Source organism: Oncorhynchus tshawytscha, unplaced genomic scaffold (assembly GCF_018296145.1).
Source record: "Oncorhynchus tshawytscha isolate Ot180627B unplaced genomic scaffold, Otsh_v2.0 Un_contig_4572_pilon_pilon, whole genome shotgun sequence".
NCBI classification, from domain to species: Eukaryota; Metazoa; Chordata; class Actinopteri; order Salmoniformes; family Salmonidae; genus Oncorhynchus; species Oncorhynchus tshawytscha.
In genome coordinates this window covers 228,084-250,369 of record NW_024609806.1, presented here as the reverse complement: position 1 = coordinate 250,369, position 22,286 = coordinate 228,084, and the positions used below count along the sequence as shown (strand labels likewise).

At 48.6% G+C, this 22,286-nt stretch overlaps 2 protein-coding genes across 2 annotated transcripts in view; one reads left to right on the top strand and one right to left on the bottom strand.

Annotated features, from left to right (window-relative positions):
* Nucleotides 1–22,286, bottom strand: part of tax1bp1b (Tax1 (human T-cell leukemia virus type I) binding protein 1b) — a 30,716-nt gene that overhangs the window by 4,241 nt on the left and 4,189 nt on the right. The window contains exons 2-14 of the mRNA XM_042318496.1: nt 21,792–21,985; nt 15,845–15,947; nt 15,065–15,255; nt 14,807–14,965; nt 13,363–13,602; nt 12,100–12,285; nt 9,593–9,844; nt 8,362–8,601; nt 7,983–8,055; nt 7,602–7,720; nt 7,073–7,198; nt 4,354–4,440; nt 1,840–2,026 (exon numbers count right to left, since the gene is read on the bottom strand). Coding sequence (XP_042174430.1) covers nt 1,840–2,026; nt 4,354–4,440; nt 7,073–7,198; nt 7,602–7,720; nt 7,983–8,055; nt 8,362–8,601; nt 9,593–9,844; nt 12,100–12,285; nt 13,363–13,602; nt 14,807–14,965; nt 15,065–15,255; nt 15,845–15,947; nt 21,792–21,968 — 2,140 coding nt within the window. The 5' untranslated portion in view covers nt 21,969–21,985. The remainder of the gene's footprint in view (nt 1–1,839; nt 2,027–4,353; nt 4,441–7,072; nt 7,199–7,601; nt 7,721–7,982; nt 8,056–8,361; nt 8,602–9,592; nt 9,845–12,099; nt 12,286–13,362; nt 13,603–14,806; nt 14,966–15,064; nt 15,256–15,844; nt 15,948–21,791; nt 21,986–22,286) is intronic.
* LOC112238249 (protein argonaute-2-like) lies at nt 10,341–11,924 on the top strand. Its single transcript, XM_042318497.1, has 7 exons — nt 10,341–10,373; nt 10,440–10,507; nt 10,612–10,839; nt 10,881–10,922; nt 11,001–11,099; nt 11,381–11,647; nt 11,692–11,924. The coding sequence occupies exons 1-7, from the start codon at nt 10,348–10,350 to the stop codon at nt 11,892–11,894; spliced, it is 933 nt and encodes a 310-aa protein (XP_042174431.1). The 5' UTR covers nt 10,341–10,347; the 3' UTR covers nt 11,895–11,924.

Sequence of the window (22,286 nt, the reverse complement as noted above, 5' to 3'; positions counted from 1 at the left end):
TATTAAACTGAAATGTGACTGACTGAGGTGGAGTAGGGTTAGTAAGGTGGGGGCAACCTCTCATATTAAACTGAAATGTGACTGAGGTGGAGTAGGGTTAGTAAGGGGAGAGGGGGGGGGCAACCTCTTATATTAAACTGAAATGTGACTGAGGTGGAGTAGGGTTAGTAAGGGGGACCAACCTCTCATATTAAACTGAAATGTGACTGAGGTGGAGTAGGGTTAGTAAGGGGGGGCAACCTCTCATATTAAACTGAAATGTGACTGAGGTGGAGTAGGGTTAGTAAGGGGGGACCAACCTCTCATATTAAACTGAAATGTGACTGAGGTGGAGTAGGGTTAGTAAGGGGGACCAACCTCTCATATTAAACTGAAATGTGACTGAGGTGGAGTAGGGTTAGTAAGGGGGACCAACCTCTCATATTAAACTGAAATGTGACTGAGGTGGAGTAGGGTTAGTAAGGGGGGGACCAACCTCTCATATTAAACTAAAATGTGACTGAGGTGGAGTAGGATTAGTAAGGGGGGACCAACCTCTCATATTAAACTGAAATGTGACTGAGGTGGAGTAGGGTTAGTAAGGGGGGCAACCTCTTATATTAAACTGAAATGTGACTGAGGTGGAGTAGGGTTAGTAAGGTGGGGGCAACCTCTCATATTAAACTGAAATGTGACTGAGGTGGAGTAGGGTTAGTAAGGGGGGACCAACCTCTCATATTAAACTAAAATGTGACTGAGGTGGAGTAGGATTAGTAAGGGGGGGGGGACCAACCTCTCATATTAAACTGAAATGTGACTGAGGTGGAGTAGGGTTAGTAAGGGGGGGGCAACCTCTCATATTAAACTGAAATGTGACTGAGGTGGAGTAGGGTTAGTAAGGGGGGCAACCTCTTATATTAAACTGAAATGTGACTGAGGTGGAGTAGGGTTAGTAAGGGGGGGACAACCTCTCATATTAAACTGAAATGTGACTGAGGTGGAGTAGGGTTAGTAAGGGGGGACCAACCTCTCATATTAAACTGAAATGTGACTGAGGTGGAGTAGGGTTAGTAAGGGGGGACCAACCTCTCATATTAAACTGAAATGTGACTGAGGTGGAGTAGGGTTAGTAAGGGGGGACCAACCTCTCATATTAAACTAAAATGTGACTGAGGTGGAGTAGGATTAGTAAGGGGGGACCAACCTCTCATATTAAACTGAAATGTGACTGAGGTGGAGTAGGGTTAGTAAGGGGGGGCAACCTCTCATATTAAACTGAAATGTGACTGAGGTGGAGTAGGGTTAGTAAGGGGGGCCAACCTCTTATATTAAACTGAAATGTGACTGAGGTGGAGTAGGGTTAGTAAGGGGGGCAACCTCTCATATTAAACTGAAATGTGACTGAGGTGGAGTAGGGTTAGTAAGGGGGGACCAACCTCTCATATTAAACTGAAATGTGCCTGAGGTGGAGTAGGGTTAGTAAGGGGAGAGGGGGGGCAACCTCTCATATTAAACTGAAATGTGACTGAGGTGGAGTAGGGTTAGTAAGGGGGGGGGACCAACCTCTCATATTAAACTGAAATGTGACTGAGGTGGAGTAGGGTTAGTAAGGGGGGGGCAACCTCTCATATTAAACTGAAATGTGCCTGAGGTGGAGTAGGGTTAGTAAGGGGGGGGGGCAACCTCTCATATTAAACTGAAATGTGACTGAGGTGGAGTAGGGTTAGTAAGGGGGGACCAACCTCTCATATTAAACTGAAATGTGACTGAGGTGGAGTAGGGTTAGTAAGGGGGACCAACCTCTTATATTAAACTGAAATGTGACTGAGGTGGAGTAGGGTTAGTAAGGGGGGGACCAACCTCTTGTGTCTGAGGTGGAGTAGGGGTTCCCAAAGTGCAGCTGTGTGGGGCTCTGGGGGACCAGCAGTGGAGTGGGGGCATCCTGGGGGTAGGGCAGGGGATACTGCAGGAACACAGACTGAATTCTCATCTCCTCTGACACTACAGCCTCCGTCTTCCTACCAGCACCAGCACTCGTCTGGAGATCCTGGTGGGGACAGACAAGACAACAGACACTATTACATTATTATATATTTAGGATTGGAAAGATAAACTTTTAAAATAACTTATCTTGTATTTTCTCTAACAGAACTGTGCTATCTTGTGGAGGAAAAGTATTCATATATTGTAAATATGATCTTTTGATGCTAAGAAGTACCATGCCTGAAACGTCACTCAAAGTGTAGCTGGTCCTGAGAAGAAAACACAGACACCATGCCCGGACCGGACACGCACCCAGGTTGAAATATCAAAACAATCTGAACCAATTATATTAATTTGGGGACAGGTCGAAAAGCATTAAACATTTATGGCAATTTAGCTAGCTAGCTTGCTGTTGCTAGCTAATTTGTCCTGGGATATAAAAATTGAGTTGTTATTTTACCTGAAATTCACAAGGTCCTCTACTCTGACTTTTAATCCACACAAAAAATAATCAACCGAATAGTTTCTAGTCATCTCTCCTCCTCCTCCTCCTTTTTCTTCTTTGGACCTTATATGGCGATTGACATCTAACTTTCATAATAAGGTGTATTACCACAACTGACCGACCGACCTCAGATCATCTTTCAATCACCCACGTGGGTATAACCAATGAGGTGATGGCAAGTGGATATATGCTTCTATAAACCAATGAGGAGATGGGAGAGGCAGGACTTCCACCGCGTTAAGCGTCACAAATAGAACTGACTTCTATTTTAGTGCTTGGCAACGCAGACACTCCTTGGTGCGTGCGAGCAGTGTGGGTGCAATGATTGAATAACATGTATGTGGTGTACATTTATTTTGCAACGCTCGGTGTGGTCAGCATGTTAGCCAGCTACAGATCTAACTTCAGCTACATTTCTATGTCCCTCCTCTCCAGGAGAGTCAATACTGGCCACAACCACCTCACAGCAGCACCTAGAACTATGGTCGTTCTCCCTCCGCCCACTCCTTCCCTCTCCCTCCCTCCCTCCCTCTCCCTCCCTCCGCTTGGTCCCTCTCCCTTCATCGGTCTCTCGCTCCCTCCACCCCCTCCCTCCGCTCAGACCCTCCCTCTCTCCCGCCACCCCCCTCTCTCTCCCCATGTCTCTCACTCTCTCCCCCGAATGTACCTCTCTCCCCCCCCATGTCTCTCTCTCCCCCGTCTCTCCCCCAGTTTATCTTCCCCCTGTCTGTCTCTCTCTCCCCCCCCGTCTCCCCCATGTCTCTCTCCCCCCGTCTCCGCCTGTCTCTCTCCCCCCGTCTCTCTCTCTCCCCCCTCTCTCTCTCCCCCGTCTCGCTCGCTCTCCCCCAGTTTATCTCCCCCTGTCTCTCTCTCTCCCCCGTCTCTCTCTCTCCCCCAAATGTCTCTCTCTCCCCCAATGTCTCTCTCTCCCGCATGTCTCTCTCTCTCTCCCCCCGTCTCGCTCTCCCCCCATGTCCCCCCCCGTCTCTCTCCCCCCCCGTCTCTCTCCTCCCCCCCGTCTCCCCCATGTCTCTCCCCCCCTCTCTCTCTCCGTCTCTCTCCCCCCGTCTCGCTCTCCCCGTCTCGCTCGCTCTCCCCCAGTTTATCTCCCCTGTCTCTCTCTCTCTTTCCCCCCGTCTCTCTCTCCCCCGTCTCTCTCTCCCCCCAATGTCTCCCTCTCCCGCCGTCTCTCGCTCTCCCCCCGTCTCACTCCCCCCCCCATGTCTCTCTCTCTCTCCCCCAGTCTCTCTCTCTCTCCCCCCCAGTCTCTCTCTCTCTCCCCAGTCTCTCTCTCTCCCCCCAGTCTCTCTCTCTCTCCCCCAGTCTCTCTCTCTCCCCCCCAGTCTCTCTCTCTCTCCCCCAGTCTCTCTCTCTCTTCCCCCAGTCTCTCTCTCTCTTCCCCCAGTCTCTCCCTCTTCCCCCAGTCTCTCTCTCCTCTGTCTCTCTCTCCCCCTCTCTCTCTCACAAACAGTTTAATTAGTCATTCATTAAAAAAAAGAATATCCTCTCATTTACAAAAGGCAATGGAAGGTTTGTGTTTTACTGGAAGTTTGAACCAGACGCCAATTTAATTGACAGTCTCAACCTCAAATTGGGTCGTTTTGTTGCTCTTAGTGACGAATGCGTACGCGAGCGAGCTACCCTTCAGCAGTTTCCCGGGCCCAATGTGGACTCCTCTGTGGTCCAGAGTAATTGAATGGAAAATAAGAAGTCACTTTGCTTTACTTCACCAATTAGAGATGTGTTAAACCCCAGCCAGATTAGGATATGGGGAAAATTGCTGCTCTTTTGGAGTGTTTTTAGTTCAGAGAAAAGTCTAGAATGGAGGAAAATTAAAGCTATAGTGTAGTGTTGCTGTACTTACTAACTTCCCCAACTATACTAACCTCCTCAAGTCTCTCCTTGTCCTTCATCAGAGCGGACAGAGTGTCCTTCAGTTCCTTCAGCGCACGCCCCTTCTCAGCCACCTGACTCTGTAGGAGGGAGACAGTCAGGAGACATGGAGGAGTCAGTCAGGAGACATGGAGGAGTCAGTCAGGAGACATGGAGGAGTCAGTCAGGAGACATGGAGGGGACAGTCAGGAGACATGGAGGGGACAGTCAGGAGACATGGAGGGGACAGTCAGGAGACATGGAGGGAGACATGGAGGAGACAGTCAGGAGACAGTCAGGAGACATGGAGGGAGACAGACCGGAGACATGGAGGAGACAGACCGGAGACAGTCAGGAGACAGACCGGAGACAGTCAGGAGACATGGAGGAGACAGACAGGAGACATGGAGGAGACATGGAGGGAGATAGTCAGGAGACATGGAGGAGACAGACAGGAGACATGGAGGAGACAGACAGGAGACATGGAGGAGACAGACAGGAGACATGGAGGAGACAGACAGGAGACATGGAGGAGACAGACAGGAGACATGGAGGAGACAGACAGGAGACATGGAGGAGACAGACAGGAGACATGGAGGAGACAGACAGGAGACATGGAGGAGACAGACAGGAGACATGGAGGAGACAGACAGGAGACATGGAGGAGACAGACAGGAGACATGGAGGAGACATCAATTTAAGATTATGGGTGTTGAGAAAATTATTTGATATCAAATAAACATCAGACTCATCTTAGCTACTTTGTAAAAAAGTACACTTGAAAGCAGAACTCATTTTTTCCTTCATGGAGTTTTAACCTCTAGTGACGAACAATGAATTGATAGCAGCTATAAAAAGGCCTTGACAGTTCCTGTTCAGACAGTAGATTTACACCAGGAGGGACTTCAGACCAGAACATGCCGTTTGAATTCCACAGAGACACTGAACAAAGCCAACTCCTGCATTAGTCAGGCAACAGGAGTCCTCAGTCCAACCCCGTCCCTGGCTATCTCCGTGGGTGTGTCCCAAACGGCACACTATTCTCTATATAGTGCAATACTGTTGTCCAAAGCCCTACAGACCCTGGTCTAGTGCACTATACAAGGATAGGGTCCCATTTGGGACACAACTTCAGAGTCCGAACCTGGCGGTCTCCAGAACTCACATAAACAATAATAAAGCCTTCCTCTGGACGGGCTCTGCCCATCAACACAACTGTCCCTGGAGTTGGCCTTCAACTGGACTGATATCTATTTATCTGCTCTGATTCTAGTCTGGTCCCAGACCTGTGTGTGCTTTGACATGACTATGATAAGTCAGAGGAGATGGCTACATCACTATCACATCCAGATCTGGGACCAGGCTATATCATGGCATGACAATGATAGGAGAGGAGGTTGGATAAAACATTCTGATCTTGGACCAGGCTATATCATGGCATGCCATTGATAGGAGAGGAGGTTGGATAAAACATTCTGATCTGGGACCAGGCTTCTCATTTCTGGAGTAGGAGAGTCCTGCTCTACACTGACCTGGTAGTGATTCTCCTAGCCTGGTCCCAGACCTGTCTGCAACCCTACTCTATACTGACCTGGTAGTGATTCTCCTAGCCTGGTCCCAGACCTGTCAGTTTTGGGTTTGAGGAAACAGAAGCTCAACTGACCTTATATGATCCTCCTCTGGTGATCTCAGATCTGTGTACTGCTCTACATAGTCTACAATGTACCTGGTAGTAGCCCTCCTAGACTGGTATCTACAGAATCTATCCTGTACCTGATAGTGGTCTTCCTCAGCTGATCTCAGACCTGTCTGTAGTACTGCTCTACAATGTACCTTATAGCGGTCCTCCTCGGCTGATCTCAGACCTGTCTGTAGTACTGCTCTACAATGTACCTTATAGCGGTCCTCCTCGGCTGATCTCAGACCTGTCTGTAGTACTGCTCTACAATGTACCTTATAGCGGTCCTCCTCGGCTGATCTCAGACCTGTCTGTAGTACTGCTCTACAATGTACCTTATAGCGGTCCTCCTCGGCTGATCTCAGACCTGTCTGTAGTACTGCTCTACAATGTACCTTATAGCGGTCCTCCTCGGCTGATCTCAGACCTGTCTGTAGTACTGCTCTACAATGTACCTTATAGCGGTCCTCCTCGGCTGATCTCAGACCTGTCTGTAGTACTGCTCTACAATGTACCTTATAGCGGTCCTCCTCGGCTGATCTCAGACCTGTCTGTAGTACTGCTCTACAATGTACCTTATAGCGGTCCTCCTCGGCTGATCTCAGACCTGTCTGTAGTACTGCTCTACATTGTACCTTATAGCGGTCCTCCTCGGCTGATCTCAGACCTGTCTGTAGTACTGCTCTACAATGTACCTTATAGCGGTCCTCCTCGGCTGATCTCAGACCTGTCTGTAGTACTGCTCTACAATGTACCTTATAGCGGTCCTCCTCGGCTGATCTCAGACCTGTCTGTAGTACTGCTCTACATTGTACCTTATAGCGGTCCTCCTCGGCTGATCTCAGACCTGTCTGTAGTACTGCTCTACATTGTACCTTATAGCGGTCCTCCTCGGCTGATCTCAGACCTGTCTGTAGTACTGCTCTACAATGTACCTTATAGCGGTCCTCCTCGGCTGATCTCAGACCTGTCTGTAGTACTGCTCTACAATGTACCTTATAGCGGTCCTCCTCGGCTGATCTCAGACCTGTCTGTAGTACTGCTCTACAATGTACCTTATAGCGGTCCTCCTCGGCTGCCAGCTGCAGCTTCAGGCTGCCGTTGGTCTTCAGCTGCTCCTTCAGCTTCACCTCCATCTTGGCCAGCTCATCAGCAAACATGCAGCTACGCTCCTTCTCCTCCTAGAGAGACAACACTCTGGTCACAACATGTAGCTACTCTCCTTCTCCTCCAAGAGAGACAACACCACTCTGGTCACAACATGTAGCTACGCTCCTTCTCCTAGAGAGACAACACTCTGGTCACAATATGTAGCTACTCTCCTTCTCCTCCTAGAGAGACAACACTCTGGTCACAATATGTAGCTACTCTCCTTCTCCTCCTAGAGAGACAACAACACTCTGGTCACCGACGGTTCCTATTCAAACCAGAACCTCTTGGAAGTGAGGAAAAACTGTCACCTTTGGGGAAACAGTGTTCTCTTTCTATATTTTTAGATTGATTGGTTGCTCTGGTCGACTATGCAAGAACTGCTGACAATATGATGAGGAACACACCAGACAGGAAGCCAAGAAGAGTTCTTACACTCAGCATCTGTTTGCATTTCCTGTACTTGTCGCTCCTGTCGGATGCCTCTCTGCTGAAACCTTTGAGTTTCTCCTGGATGATGGCCTCCAGCATGGGGTCAGCAGAACCTGGACTCCCTGGGGACACACAGGACAGACCGTTACTGACCCATCAATAGGTTTAACATCAAGGACCTAGAAATTGTTTTATCCTCTGGGATCAAATGCACATCTTGTCTGATGGAAGTGTTATTTTGACCCCTAATTCAACTCTGTTCAATTGATTTTAAATCAAACATTTAGCATGTAAACCAGACCTGACAGGTTTACAACAAAGGAGGACATGTTTTAATTCAGGGTTTGTCACTGGTAGTAATATGTGAGGGGATTGTGTGTGTACCTGGAACAGAGATGTCTGGACTGACAGACAGAGGGACGGCCATGGTCTCAGCTGCTGGGTTCTTCCTCAGTTCCTAGACACAAACAATATGAAGACACATGTTGATGTGTGTGTGTGTGTGTGTGTGTGTGTGCATCCATGCCTGTGTGTGTGTCTGTGCATCCATGCCTGTGTGTGTGTGTATCCATGCCTGTGTGTGTCTGTGCATCCATGCCTGTGTGTGTGTGTATCCATGCCTGTGTGTGTCTGTGCATCCATGCCTGTGTGTGTCTGTGCATCCATGCCTGTGTGTGTGTGTGTGTGTGTGTGTGTGTGTGTGTGTGTGTGTGTGTGTGTGTGTGTGTGTGTGTGTGTATCCATGCCTGTGTGTGTCACTCACCCCAGGTTGTTCAGAGAGCTTGACCACCTGTCTCTGCAGCCTCTGACACTCCTTGTACTTCTCTTTGTAGTGTTCTGCAGCCATATGCAGCCGGAGCTTCAGGTCCTCCACCTCTCTCTGCAGCTCAGCCACGGTGGCTGGGTCAGCCTCTGCCTCATCCACCTCTCTCTGCAGCTCAGCCACGGTGGCTGGGTCAGCCCCTGCCTCATCCTCCACCCTGCACACCTCAGACTTAGCCTGCTGCTCCCACAACACAACACACAGGGGACAGTGAGAACAGAGATGGACACTTCATGTTAACATCAGACCTGGAGCAAGTAAACCTTGTCCGATCCAGAACAGGAGCTTAGTTACCAGTTATTTTTAGAGTGAGGTTACTTGATGTACCTGTACACTTCCTGGACAGGACACTAGTCTATCTCCTGTTTCTGTAGTGAGGCAGCTTGATGTACCAGTACACCCCCTGGACAGGACACTAGTCTATCTCCTGTTTCTGTAGTGAGGCAGCTTGATGTACCAGTACACCCCCTGGACAGGACACTAGTCTATCTCCTGTTTCTGTAGTGAGGCAGCTTGATGTACCTGTACACTTCCTGGACAGGACACTAGTCTATCTCCTGTTTCTGTAGTGAGGCAGCTTGATGTACCAGGACACCCCCTGGACAGGACACTAATCTATCTCCTGTTTCTGTAGTGAGGCAGCTTGATGTACCAGTACACCCCCTGGACAGGACACTAATCTATCTCCTGTTTCTGTAGTGAGGCAGCTTGATGTACCAGGACACCCCCTGGACAGGACACTAATCTATCTCCTGTTTCTGTAGTGAGGCAGCTTGATGTACCAGTACACCCCTGGACAGGACACTAATCTATCTCCTGTTTCTGTAGTGAGGCAGCTTGATGTACCAGTACACCCCCTGGACAGGACACTAGTCTATCTCCTGTTTCTGTAGTGAGGCAGCTTGATGTACCAGGACACCTCCTGGACAGGACACTAGTCTATCTCCTGTTTCTGTAGTGAGGCAGCTTGATGTACCAGGACACCTCCTGGACAGGACACTAGTCTGTCAAATATATCAGCTGCACTTGATTTAGTTTGTCCAGTATAACGGGTTCAAGTTCAATCTCCAAGCTAAATCGAGTGCAAACTAAGTATACATCCCAAATTCAAACAGCCCTATGGCTCCTGGTCAATGCAGCCAAATGCATTGAAATCAAGCATCCTCCTTACCGCCTCCTGCTGGGCGTCATCCTTCATCTGTTTCACCAGGCCCTCCAGACGGCTACACTGGGCCAGGGCCTCCTGCTTCCCCTGCTGCAGGGCGTCTGTCTCCAGCCTCATGCGGTACAGGTCAGCCATGGTGCGGTCGCGGGCGCTGGACGCGTCCCTCAGCTCAGCAGACAACATGGAGGCCTGCTGCTGTTTGGCCTGAAGCTGCTCTTCCTTCTGACGAAGCTGTTCCTTCATGGCCTTCAGCTCACTCTGCACAGGGACACCAGGGAGAGAGGTCAATACATGCACAGGGACACCAGGGGAGAGAGGTCAATACATGCACAGGGACACCAGGGGAGAGAGGTCAATACATGCACAGGGACACCAGGGAGAGAGAGTCAATACATGCACAGGGACACCAGGGAGAGAGGTCAATACATGCACAGGGACACCAGGGAGAGAGGGTCAATACATGCACAGGGACACCAGGGAGAGAGGTCAATACATGCACAGGGACACCAGGGAGAGAGGTCAATACATGCACAGGGACACCAGGGAGAAAGGTCAATACATGCACAGGGACACCAGGGAGAGAGGTCAATACATGCACAGGGACACCAGGGGAGAGAGGTCAATACATGCACAGGGACACCAGGGAGAGAGGTCAATACATGCACAGGGACACCAGGGAGAGAGGTCAATACATGCACAGGGACACCAGGGGAGAGAGGTCAATACATGCACAGGGACACCAGGGGGAGAAAGGTCAATACATGCACAGGGACACCAGGGGAGAGAGGTCAATACATGCACAGGGACACCAGGGAGAGAGGTCAATACATACACAGGGACACCAGGGAGAGAGGTCAATACATGCACAGGGACACCAGGGGAGAGAGGTCAATACATGCACAGGGACACCAGGGGAGAAAGGTCAATACATGCACAGGGACACCAGGGAGAGAGGTCAGGTCAATACATGCACAGGGACACCAGGGAGAGAGGTCAATACATGCACAGGGACACCAGGGAGAGAGGTCAATACATGCACAGGGACACCAGGGGAGAGAGGTCAATACATGCACAGGGACACCAGGGAGAGAGGTCAATACATGCACAGGGACACCAGGGGAGAAAGGTCAATACATGCACAGGGACACCAGGGAGAGAGGTCAATACATGCACAGGGACACCAGGGGAGAAAGGTCAATACATGCACAGGGACACCAGGGGAGAAAGGTCAATACATGCACAGGGACACCAGGGAGAGAGGTCAATACATGCACAGGGACACCAGGGACACCAGGGAGAGAGGTCAATACATGCACAGGGACACCAGGGGAGAGAGGTCAATACATGCACAGGGACACCAGGGAGAAAGGTCAATGCACATGCACAGGGACACCAGGGAGACCAGGGGAGAGAGGTCAATACATGCACAGGGACACCAGGGGAGAGAGGTCAATACATGCACAGGGACACCAGGGGAGAGGTCAATACATGCACAGGGACACCAGGGAGAGAGGTCAATACATGCACAGGGACACCAGGGAGAGAGGTCAATACATGCACAGGGACACCAGGGGAGAAAGGTCAATACATGCACAGGGACACCAGGGAGAGAGGTCAATACATGCACAGGGACACCAGGGAGAGAGGTCAATACATGCACAGGGACACCAGGGAGAGAGGTCAATACATGCACAGGGACACCAGGGGAGAAAGGTCAATACATGCACAGGGACACCAGGGGAAAGGTCAAGAGAGGTCAATACATGCACAGGGACACAGGGACACCAGAGAGAGGTCAATACATGCACAGGGACACCAGGGAGAGAGGTCAATACATGCACAGGGACACCAGGGGAGAGAGGTCAATACATGCACAGGGACACCAGGGAGAGAGGTCAATACATGCACAGGGACACCAGGGAGAGAGGTCAATACATGCACAGGGACACCAGGGGAGAGAGGTCAATACATGCACAGGGACACCAGGGGAGAAAGGTCAATACATGCACAGGGACACCAGGGGAGAGAGGTCAATACATGCACAGGGACACCAGGGGAGAGGTCAATACATGCACAGGGACACCAGGGAGAGAATACATGCACAGGTCAATACATGCACAGGGACACCAGGGGAGAGAGGTCAATACATGCACAGGGACACCAGGGAGAGAGGTCAATACATACACAGGGACACCAGGGAGAGAGGTCAATACATGCACATGGACACCAGGGAGAAAGGTCAGTACATACACATCTCTCGCTCACATATACACAGGTATGGATGAACAAATCATACACTCGGAATTAACATTTGTTGTGAGTTCGAATCCCAAGTCTACCCTCTGCCGTTGTGCCTTTGAGCAAGGACGGCTCCATGGGCGCTGCTCTGCGGCTTTGACGGTGTTGCCTCTAGTCTCTTGTATGTGTGCGGTCCATATTCCCTACCACCTATATAGTGCAATGGTCCAAAGTAGGGATCTGGGAGGCTGCCATGATAAGATCATGATTCTTACCAAGGGGGAGGCCTGGGCCAGGACCTCCTGGTGTTGTTTCTCCTTCTCAGTGAGGAAGGAGCGGAGGCGTCCCACCTCCTCTTTGAACTGAGCGATGGTGTTCTCCTTGTTTACATCCACAGCCTTCAGCATCTGCAGCTCTGCACTCAGCTTAGTGTTCTCCAGCTCACGCTTCTTCAGGTGGATCTAGAACCGCAAACAAATATTTTAAAATAACAAATCACATTACAATCAGAAAGGATCCAAGCATTTCAAATGGTCCCAGAAAGACGGACAATGTAGGGGGTTGGTATACAAAAGGAATCATTAAAAGGGCTGTTTCCGCCTGGTGTTCCAGACACCCCTCTGTGCTATATTAATCAGCATCCTTCATCAACATGTAGCCAGCAGCGTTTCTGACTCCTAAAAGAAATGCAGCATAACCTTAATTACAACACAGAGATTGAGGTGGGCTCGTTAAACTACCCTGCAGTCCCACTCTGTGTGACGCTACCAAAATGGCCCCCTAGTCACTATGTAGTGCACTACTTTTGACCAGGGGTCATAGGGCTCTGGTCAAAAGTAGTGCACTATAAAGGGAATAGGATGCCAATTGGGACACTAAATGAGGTGCAGCTTTCACTGGTGCTGCCGTGGCGACAGCGTGCCTGTGTGTGTTCCACTCCTAGTTCCTGAGCTGTACACACCAGTCACCAAAACCACCACTACTGAACTCCCCAGAAACAGCAGGCGAGAACCGGGCGGAAGAGGGCCGGAACAGACCATTCCCTGTTCAGCCAGAACACTGTGGGATCCCACTGAGCAGGGAAACAGCAGCTACATACACTAAATGAGATTATCTGTATTGAGAGAAGTGGTCAGATTATCTGGACTGAGAGAAGTGGTCAGATTACCTGGACTGAGAGAAGTGGTCAGATTACCTGGATTGAGAGAAGTGGTCAGATTACCTGGATTGAGAGAAGTGGTCAGATTACCTGGACTGAGAGAAGTGGTCAGATTACCTGGACTGAGAGAAGTGGTCAGATTACCTGGACTCTGGTATGATTCAAGTCCCTTTTCCAAAATTCCCAGGCTTTTCATAAATCCCGGTTACAGGAAATCTGCAATCGTCCGAGCAGGATTTATGGAAAACCTGGGAATTTTGGAAAAGTACTGGAATCTTGCAACCCTTGGTATGATCCTTCACAGCTAGTCACATGACTCATAGTACACAAGCAGTGTGCGCAACGTGTGTGTGTGAGAGAGAGAGAGAGAGAGAGAGACCTTGTAGAGCTCCTTCTCATCCTTCTCATCCTTCTGGTGTGACTCCAGGCCGTCCTTCTCCAGAGTCAGCTTCTTCACTCGGTCCTTCAGGCTGTCTAGCTCTGTCTCTTTCTGCAGGCCCTTCTGGGTGACTCTTATCAGGTCATCCTCCAACTGCAGGACCCTGGCTGTGGCTTCCTCCAGCCTCCTTTTCACCTCCTCTCTCTCCTCCTGCAGGGCCTGGCACGACACCTGCACCTCCTGGGGACAGAGAGAGAGGGAGGGAGTTAGTAACTTGTACACTTTAAAATGTATGTTTTGTGTCCCTTTTTACCCGGCAAACCAGAGAGCAGGAGACAAGTTGTGAGAACCTGAGACAGTGAGATTCTCTTCTATCATCAACTAGTTTCCCTAAAGAATGTTGTTGGTTTGTCATTCCTAACGTTCAGATAGAAATACGTGACACAGAACAGACATGCTTCTCTGTCATGTAGATTAGAATAGAGAACCATGTCAGGTCTATATAGGACATATATCTGCAATGTCTTCAATTGAATCACTTCCTGTCTCTAAAGCACAACAAGAACAAACCCTCAGTGCTGTGACAGACAGGCGGCTGCTGGAGGAAATCCCAGCCATTTCCCAGCCAGTCCCGTCTGTGTCAAACACTGAGACACTGCCAGGCCTTTATGGATTCAAATCTCCCAAACACACACACACACACACACACACACACGCACACACACACACTGTAAATCCAATACCAAACGTGTGGCTGTGAGCGGAGGAGGAAAACAATAAATACTACTTCTGAGATGTAAAATCATCTGGCCACAAATCATCCATTTCAATCTGGCGTGTTATTGTTCTTTGAGGCTGGAAGGGAAGTTTGCTTTGTCGTAAGTACAGGCCTGCACAACGACTGCTCCTAAAGGCATTGCAGCAGATTTGGAATTTCTTTCTACTGTAAGTTTATGAGCCGAATTTTGGAATCATTTTTTTCGCAGCACATAAAAATCCATATAAAAAGTGTTGTCGTAAAATTAACAGCCACCAAATGTGTAATTATGTTTTCATCTCAAAGCCATTTTCAAAACCAGCAACTTTATGGAACGGAATAGTTCTATGAGTTATCATTAACACACTGTTTTAAAGATACATGTCAAAGTATTAAATATCTGGTGTTGAACAGTGATCACACTCAAGATCATTACTGTCAACTTCTTTATTTATTTATAATGGTTAGAGGTGGAACGATGTGTGTGTGTGTGGCACACTGGGGGATACTGAGAGACAGGCTAGAGGGAGACGTTTCAACTGCCACCAGGGTCGTGTTCAGTGGACACAGCACAGAGAAAAAAATGGTTGGGAAATGAGTGAGGAACAAACTGAACATGATCAGTAAGAACACTCATTGTTGTCCGTTTCAAAGGGTTTTGCTCTACCTGCCAGGAGTTGTTCTCACCTGGGTCTCTCGACTCAGTTGGGCAAACTTCTCTTTCTCCTGCTCACACTCTTTATGCAGTCTCCCCTTCTCCTCCTCCAGCTGCACCTTCTCATTCTGCAGGAGGCTCATGGTCTGAACCAGCTCCTCCTTCTCTCTGTGGGCCTCCTCCATCTTTTGCTGCAGGGACAAAGAGAAAACATTGAGGTGTGTGTGTGTGTATTCATGCGGGTGCGTGTGTGTATCGTTGCAGAGCCTGGTTCTCTCTCTCTGACGTACCTCCAGGTATCCGGTCCTGGTGGTCACCACCAGGATGTCCGAGTTGCACTCATCCTCCACAGTCAGCAGCTCGTCCTCTGAGGGGCTCTGAGCCCGGAACAGGAAGGGCGTGCTGGCCCCTCGGATCTCCCCCTTGTGGGTCACATAGCAGAACTGGTAGAACTCCCCATCATCGTTGGGCACGTAATATCCTGAGGGAGGAACACAACAACCAACATCACAAACAGTCTAGGGCAAGGGGGTCATTCTGGACGGGGCCTAGGTATCTAGGGTCATATCAGGTAGCAAGTAGCCTAGCGGTTACGACTGTTGGGCCAGTAACATAAAGGTTGCTGGTTCGAATCCTTGAGCAAGGCACTTAACTCTAATTGCCCCTGTAAGTCGCTCTGAATAAGAATATCTGCTAAATGACTCAAATGTCAACGTCAAGCCTCTCCGGGTAGGAGAGCTGAAATATGAACCCCACCCCCCATCTACATAATCATGTTCATTGTGATTTAAAACATAAAACAAATGCTCAGGATCTCAGTTTCAACCTTAAGCAACCCTTTTCTGGTCCCAGTCCCAGTCTACCTATTAATAAAGAACGCAATGAACACAATGAAAACCATCTTGTTAACACCAAAACAACAAATCCCTTAATGGGTAGAGTTTCATATTTTACTGTGTTTGTATAAAAGTCTTAACAGCTCTCTGAGGTTCAAGGCCTCTTGACTTGAGGTTAGAAAAAGTGTCAAAGTTGTATAAAACCACGGCGCAGTCAGTGGTCCCAAATCACACCTTGAAACACCACGGCTCTGTGGATGGCAGTGCCCTCAGTGTGGTCCTCAGGAACAGGACACCACAAGAATGTGTAATAGTCCCTCGCTGTGCTCCATCCAACCTGCAACACAGAGGAGTGGGGGGGATGGACACAATGCACCACATCACACACAGGTTGTACCTAAAAATGGCACCCTATTCACTACAGAGTGCACTACATCACACTACCTAGTGCACTACATAGTGTACTACGCACTACATAGGGAACAGGGTACCATTTGGGACATAAATCCAGTAATAATGGAGCAGGTTAGTGGACAGAGAAACCACCCAAAGCTGTGAAACAGTATCCTGCCTACACATGACACAGTGGCATTGTAGCCACCCTGAAGAAGGCACAGCGATGGCGAAACGTTGCTGTTTTAACCAATAAACCACTCAGAGTTTATATAGAGAGTGTGTGACTATGTATTTTTTATAGCTTACAGTTTATTCGCCGTTAGTCTGCACCTCTACACTAAATCATTTTCTCTGGTTGTACGCCAGCTCATGCTTTTTATTAGCCAATATGGAGCTACCACAATGTAGAGGAAAGGTCCTATATGGTGTCGATATGGGCCACAATCATGAAAACCTTTTGCAATATAAAGACGTAAACACCACTTAGGCTCTAGGTTATGTGAAGGTTTTAGATGTGAAAATGGGGGATGGTTTCAACATTCCTATATTCCTGCGTGCCACGTATCGTGTATGGCCTATAATGAGGCCCGGCCTCGTCAACATGCTCCGCTGCGGAACAGCGTCAACAGCTCACCTCAAACAGGAAGGGGAAAATAGGTGAAAATGTTATACATCAAAATTGAAACCAAAATGTAATTGTATGAATTTTATGTGTTAACTGATGGCCGGTGAGGGAAGTACAGAAAATACATCCAGAATGTCAGCCCAGGGTCATAAAACTGTCAAACGAAATCAGGATCACAGTGCTGCCTGGGGTTCCAGGTCTAGGCTACAGGCTCAGTGCTGCCTGGGGTTCCAGGTCTAGGCTACAGGCTTAGTGCTGCCTGGGATTCCAGGTCTAGGCTACAGGCTCAGTGCTGCCTGGTGTTCCAGGTCTAGGCTAGAGGCTCAGTGCTGCCCGGGGTTCCAGGTCTAGGCTACAGGCTCAGTGCTGCCTGAGGTTCCAGGTCGAGACTACAGGCTCAGTGCTGCCTGAGGTTCCAGGTCGAGACTACAGGCTCAGTGCTGGCCTGGTCGGTCAAACTATGATACAGACAACACCAAAACTTTAATCTAACCAATGAGACTTTATGTAAGCAAAAACAAAATCTCTCCCCATCACAAATTCTCTCACAGTTTGTTTACATATGGTCAGCGTGCTCCTTCCATCCGTCTGACCAGCTTGTTTTTCCCCACTACCGCATCATTGCTGTGTGTGTGTGTGTGTGTTACAGATGCTCCTGTGCTACACTACAATGATGCCAGTGTTGTTGAGAGTACCCTGGGTAGTTGTCCCTGGGGGGCGTTCCCACTTCCAGCCGTAAAGAACAGGAAGTTATTAAAGCAGGCACATAGTTAGTGACTGTCATTACAGAATGAAGGAAGGCCAGTAGAAGTAGGCTTTACTGCAGTAACACTCATTAGTGGTGAGAGAGGTGAGAGTCAGGGGCTGAAGAGACTCTCAGGACTGGACTAAAGCACCTTTCACAGGACCAGAGGGCCTAGTCTGCCCTGTAAACAGCCACATTTACAACCAGGAGAGGAGTGGATACCGCGTGCATACATGGGTCTAATCATGCTGGAAACGTAGACTTAATCCAATAGGTCTATTGGCGGGATAGGTTGGTATAACAATAGCGTGCACAAAGTGAGAATCTTGTGTTCCCACAACAGACCAAAGCCATTTAGCTGATCCAAGAGCTAAGCTAATTATACCCTTTAAACATGCAAAACACATTCTTAACAAAAAACATTATGCCAACATGCTTAAAATACTTCCCATAAAACACACCACGTAATGCCAGCACACTGTTCTTCAGCAAGTTGCAGGTTAGGGACTAGTAGCTAGCATAGTAAACTGCAGGTTAGGGACTAGCAGCTAGCATAGTACGCTGCAGGTTAGGGGCTAGTAGCTAGCATAGTAAACTGCAGGTTAGGACCAGTAGTTAGCATAGTACGCTGCAGGTTAGGGGCCAGTAGCTAGCATAGTAAACTGCAGGTTAGGGACTAGCAGCTAGCATAGTAAACTGCAGGTTAGGGACTAGCAGCTAGCATAGTAAACTGCAGGTTAGGGACTAGTAGCTAGCATAGTAAACTGCAGGTTAGGGACTAACAGCTAGCATAGTACGCTGCAGGTTAGGGACTAGTAGCTAGCATAGTAAACTGCAGGTTAGGGACTAGCAGCTAGCATAGTAAGCTGCAGGTTAGGGACTAGTAGCTAGCATAGTAAGCTGCAGGTTAGGGACTAGTAGCTAGCATAGTAAGCTGCAGGTTAGGGGCTAGTAGTTAGCATAGTACGCTGCAGGTTAGGGACTAGTAGCTAGCATAGTACACTGCAGGTTAGGGGCTAGTAGCTAGCATAGTAAACTGCAGGTTAGGGGCTAGTAGCTAGCATAGTAAGCTGCAGGTTAGGGGCTAGTAGCTAGCATAGTACGCTGCAGGTTAGGGACCAGTAGTTAGCATAGTACACTGCAGGTTAGGGGCTAGTAGCTAGCATAGTAAACTGCAGGTTAGGGGCTAGTAGCTAGCATAGTAAGCTGCAGGTTAGGGGCTAGTAGTTAGCATAGTACGCTGCAGGTTAGGGACCAGTAGCTAGCATAGTACGCTGCAGGTTAGGGGCTAGTAGTTAGCATAGTACGCTGCAGGTTAGGGGCTAGTAGTTAGCATAGTACGCTGCAGGTTAGGGACTAGTAGCTAGCATAGTACGCTGCAGGTTAGGGGCTAGTAGCTAGCATAGTAAACTGCAGGTTAGGGACTAGTAGCTAGCATAGTACACGGTTTGTGTGTGTGCGCTCAGAGCACAACTCAAAGCAACCATTCCAACATCAAAGAGCCATAGACAGATAGAACAGGCAGAAGACACGGTGCTGCCTAACAAGAGTCTGTCTGTCCCCCACGGCTCTGCTGCTGATGCTAAACAAATGGTTGGATGAAACGTTTTGTTTATCTTGGCGAGTGGTACCGTGCAATTGTAACAGTATAACTTTAGACCGTCCCCTCGCCCATACCCGGGCGCGAACCAGGGACCCTCTGCACACATCCACAAAAGTCACCCACGAAGCATCGTTACCCATCGCTCCACTAAGCTACCCTGGGGCGGCAGGGTAGCCTAGTGGTTAGAGCGTTGGACTAGTAACCGAAAGGTTGCAAGTTCAAATCCCCAAGCTGACAAGGTTCAAATCTGTCGTTCTTCCCCTGAACAGGCAGTTAACCCACTGTTCCTAGGCCGTCATTGAAAATAAGGTTTTGTTCTTAACTGACTTGCCTAGTAAAATAAAAAATTAAAATAAAAAAGCCGCGGCCCTTGCAGAAGGTCTCAGAGCAAGTGACGTCACCGATTGAAACGTTATTTAGCGCGTACCACTAACTAAGCTAGCCGTTACACAATTATGACATTTGTTGTACACAACTATTGGTTTGCATAGCCTAGGTACATGTACAAATGTTCTGAGAAACTAGGTTAAATCATGGAAAAGCAACCTTTCAGTTAGTGGCCCAGCGCTCTAACCGCTAGGAAACCTGCCGCCCTACACACCCAGTATAGTTTTAACACCCTATTGCTCTACCCTATCATGACTTATCAGATCAGTGCGGATGAAGAGACAAAGACAGGAAACCATTTCAGGCTGAAAGATAAAGACTAAATGTTTATCTGAGTTCATCCGTTATGAGGCGATAGCAGCTCCAAGTCACTAGGGGGCGATAGCACCTTATAGGCTGAGGTATTGGACCAAGCCGTGAAGCTGCACCACACAGCACAGCTCTGGGGACAGTGAGTGAAGTAGAATTTGATAAAAAATAATCTGTGTGTTTTGGTATGAGGCCTTAATCATTTTTATCTACTTCCACTGTCCTCCAAGAGTTGAGTGGATTTCCTTGTCACTTCAGTTTGGTCCTCAAGTTAGGTAGCAGCAGTGTTCTTCCCTTCCCACAGTGAGAGAGTGAGTCATGGTCCAGGTATCTGTCCTCCTGCGAGTGCTGCCTGGAGCTCAGCTTGGCACCCCAGCCTCCTGTCTGTCAACACGCCCGGGAACATTTACACGATTTATGTTCCACACTGCTCTGCTTTTTCCACCTTGGTGAATTAGCGTGTTTGGGGTTTGGGAGAACTTGCACCACTGCTGCAGTTAGGTGCTGTGGTATGACATCGCCATCAGACAACACTCCAATCAAATCCACGACTCCAATATTTCAAAGTAGATAAAAATGAACAAATTCCCAGATGTTCACTGATCCTCCCCCTTGTGTCGGACGCTGCGTCCCAAATTACACACGATCCCCTACATAGTGCTCTAAAGTAGTGCCCTATATAGGGAACAGGGTGCCATTTGGGACAGACAGTCTCAGTCCCAATATAACAACAAGACTGACTGGAGCTTGTCCTCCTCTCTGCCATGCTACACTTCACAGATTAAACAGCAGGTTCATGTTTAACAGAAACTTGTGTTCTGCTTTTATGGAGCCAGTTTATGGTTCTGGTTTAAACTCAAACTTAATCATTTTATCCGTTCAATTAGATATAATTATATGACACTGAAAGTCACTTTTTACTGAAGGCTTCTGCCATACGCTCTGATAAAAATAAAAATAAAATCTGCAGTGCCATAAAACTACAGAGAAACAGAAGCAATTGTGTGTGTGTTTGTGTGTGTGTTTGTGTGTGTTGAACTGCATTCAATCCAGCCCACATAGAGAGAAAACAGAAACAGACTGCTGCTTTGATCTGGTCTGATGAGATGTGAGCCCAGACCACCTCTCATCAGTTCCACATCTCCTTTATAGTAGCATTCCTGCTGCTGGTCTCCTGCTGGATGAGGCCCTCGCCCAGCTTCACTCTGCCCGCTATCTTTCACTACAGAAGTGGCTCAAATCAATACCTGCCAGTGCATTGGATTTAATGTGCTCCTATAACCAGATCCATCTGGGACACGCCAGTCTGCAGAGCAGGACAAAAAGACCCCCCCCCTTCTGATCTGCCAACCTCACTTTTCATACTGAGAGTGCACTCAAACACAGTGGTTACAGGACATGGTTTACCTTACTTTTTTTTTTACATGAGTAAAGCAAAACCTCTCAGATAAACCAGGAGTCTTGAGAGTTCAGTTAAGTACTAAATGGCACCCTATACAGTGCACTATTGTTTACCAGAGCCATATGGAGCCTGACCAAAAGTAGTGCCCTATAAAAGGGGATAGGTAACTATTAGGGACACACAACAATTCTAATATGCTTGCTCACAGCGAGTGGATTGGGCCAGATAGGAATTATAGGTCAGTAGGTGTCCAGGTTCCCACTCTAGAAGTGTAATCAAGTTTGGAAGACAGATGCCCTTGGTCCTTTAAAATAGAATTTACCTGTTATGGGCAGATGAATAAGCAACATGACATTATTATTCTACACAGTGTGGCCAGGTGTACTTCCTGCTTACAGGCTTCAACAATAACACGATGACCACAACTGACCAGACTAACACAATGGAACGCATTGGGAACTAGTCTGGTCCCAGATCTGTTCGTGCTCTTGCCAACTCCATCGCTGTGGAAAAAATGTTTGGCGTGACAAGGTGTTGGCATGATAGCATAAACACAATGACACTATGGGCTAATTGGGAGGAGCTAAATAATGGCAGATTTGGAATTGTGATTGATTTCTGTAAGCTGAAAGTAACCCTGTGTGATGTACGCTAAATTACCGAGTCCACCTTAAAAAAGACGCATGGGAGAGGAAGGAGAGAGGACGGACTCACCTTGAATATGCCAACCCAGTCCTTCTGGTGTGGTTTGATGAACTGGGTAAGAGTGTAGTGACACTCTAGAGCGGCGTGGGGCAGGTAGCTCTTCCCCACGTTCTGGAAGATGACGTGTGCAAAGTTTGACGTGTCCATGGCACTGCCTACTGATGTCCCGTCCAGGAAGAGAGCCATCGGTCACTCAGCACAGGCTGCATGGGACGAGAAGGAGGACAACAGAGAGGCATCAGTCACTCAGCACAGGCTGCATGGGAAGAGGGGGAGGACAACAGAGAGGCATCAGTCACTCATAACAAGCTGCATGGGAAGAGGAGGAGGACAACAGAGAGGCATGGGTCACTCAGCACAGGCTGCATGGGAAGAGGAGGACAACAGAGAGGCATGGGTCACTCAGCACAGGCTGCATGGGAAGAGAAGGAGGACAACAGAGAGGCATGGGTCACTCAGCACAGGCTGCATGGGAAGAGAAGGAGGACAACAGAGAGGCATGGG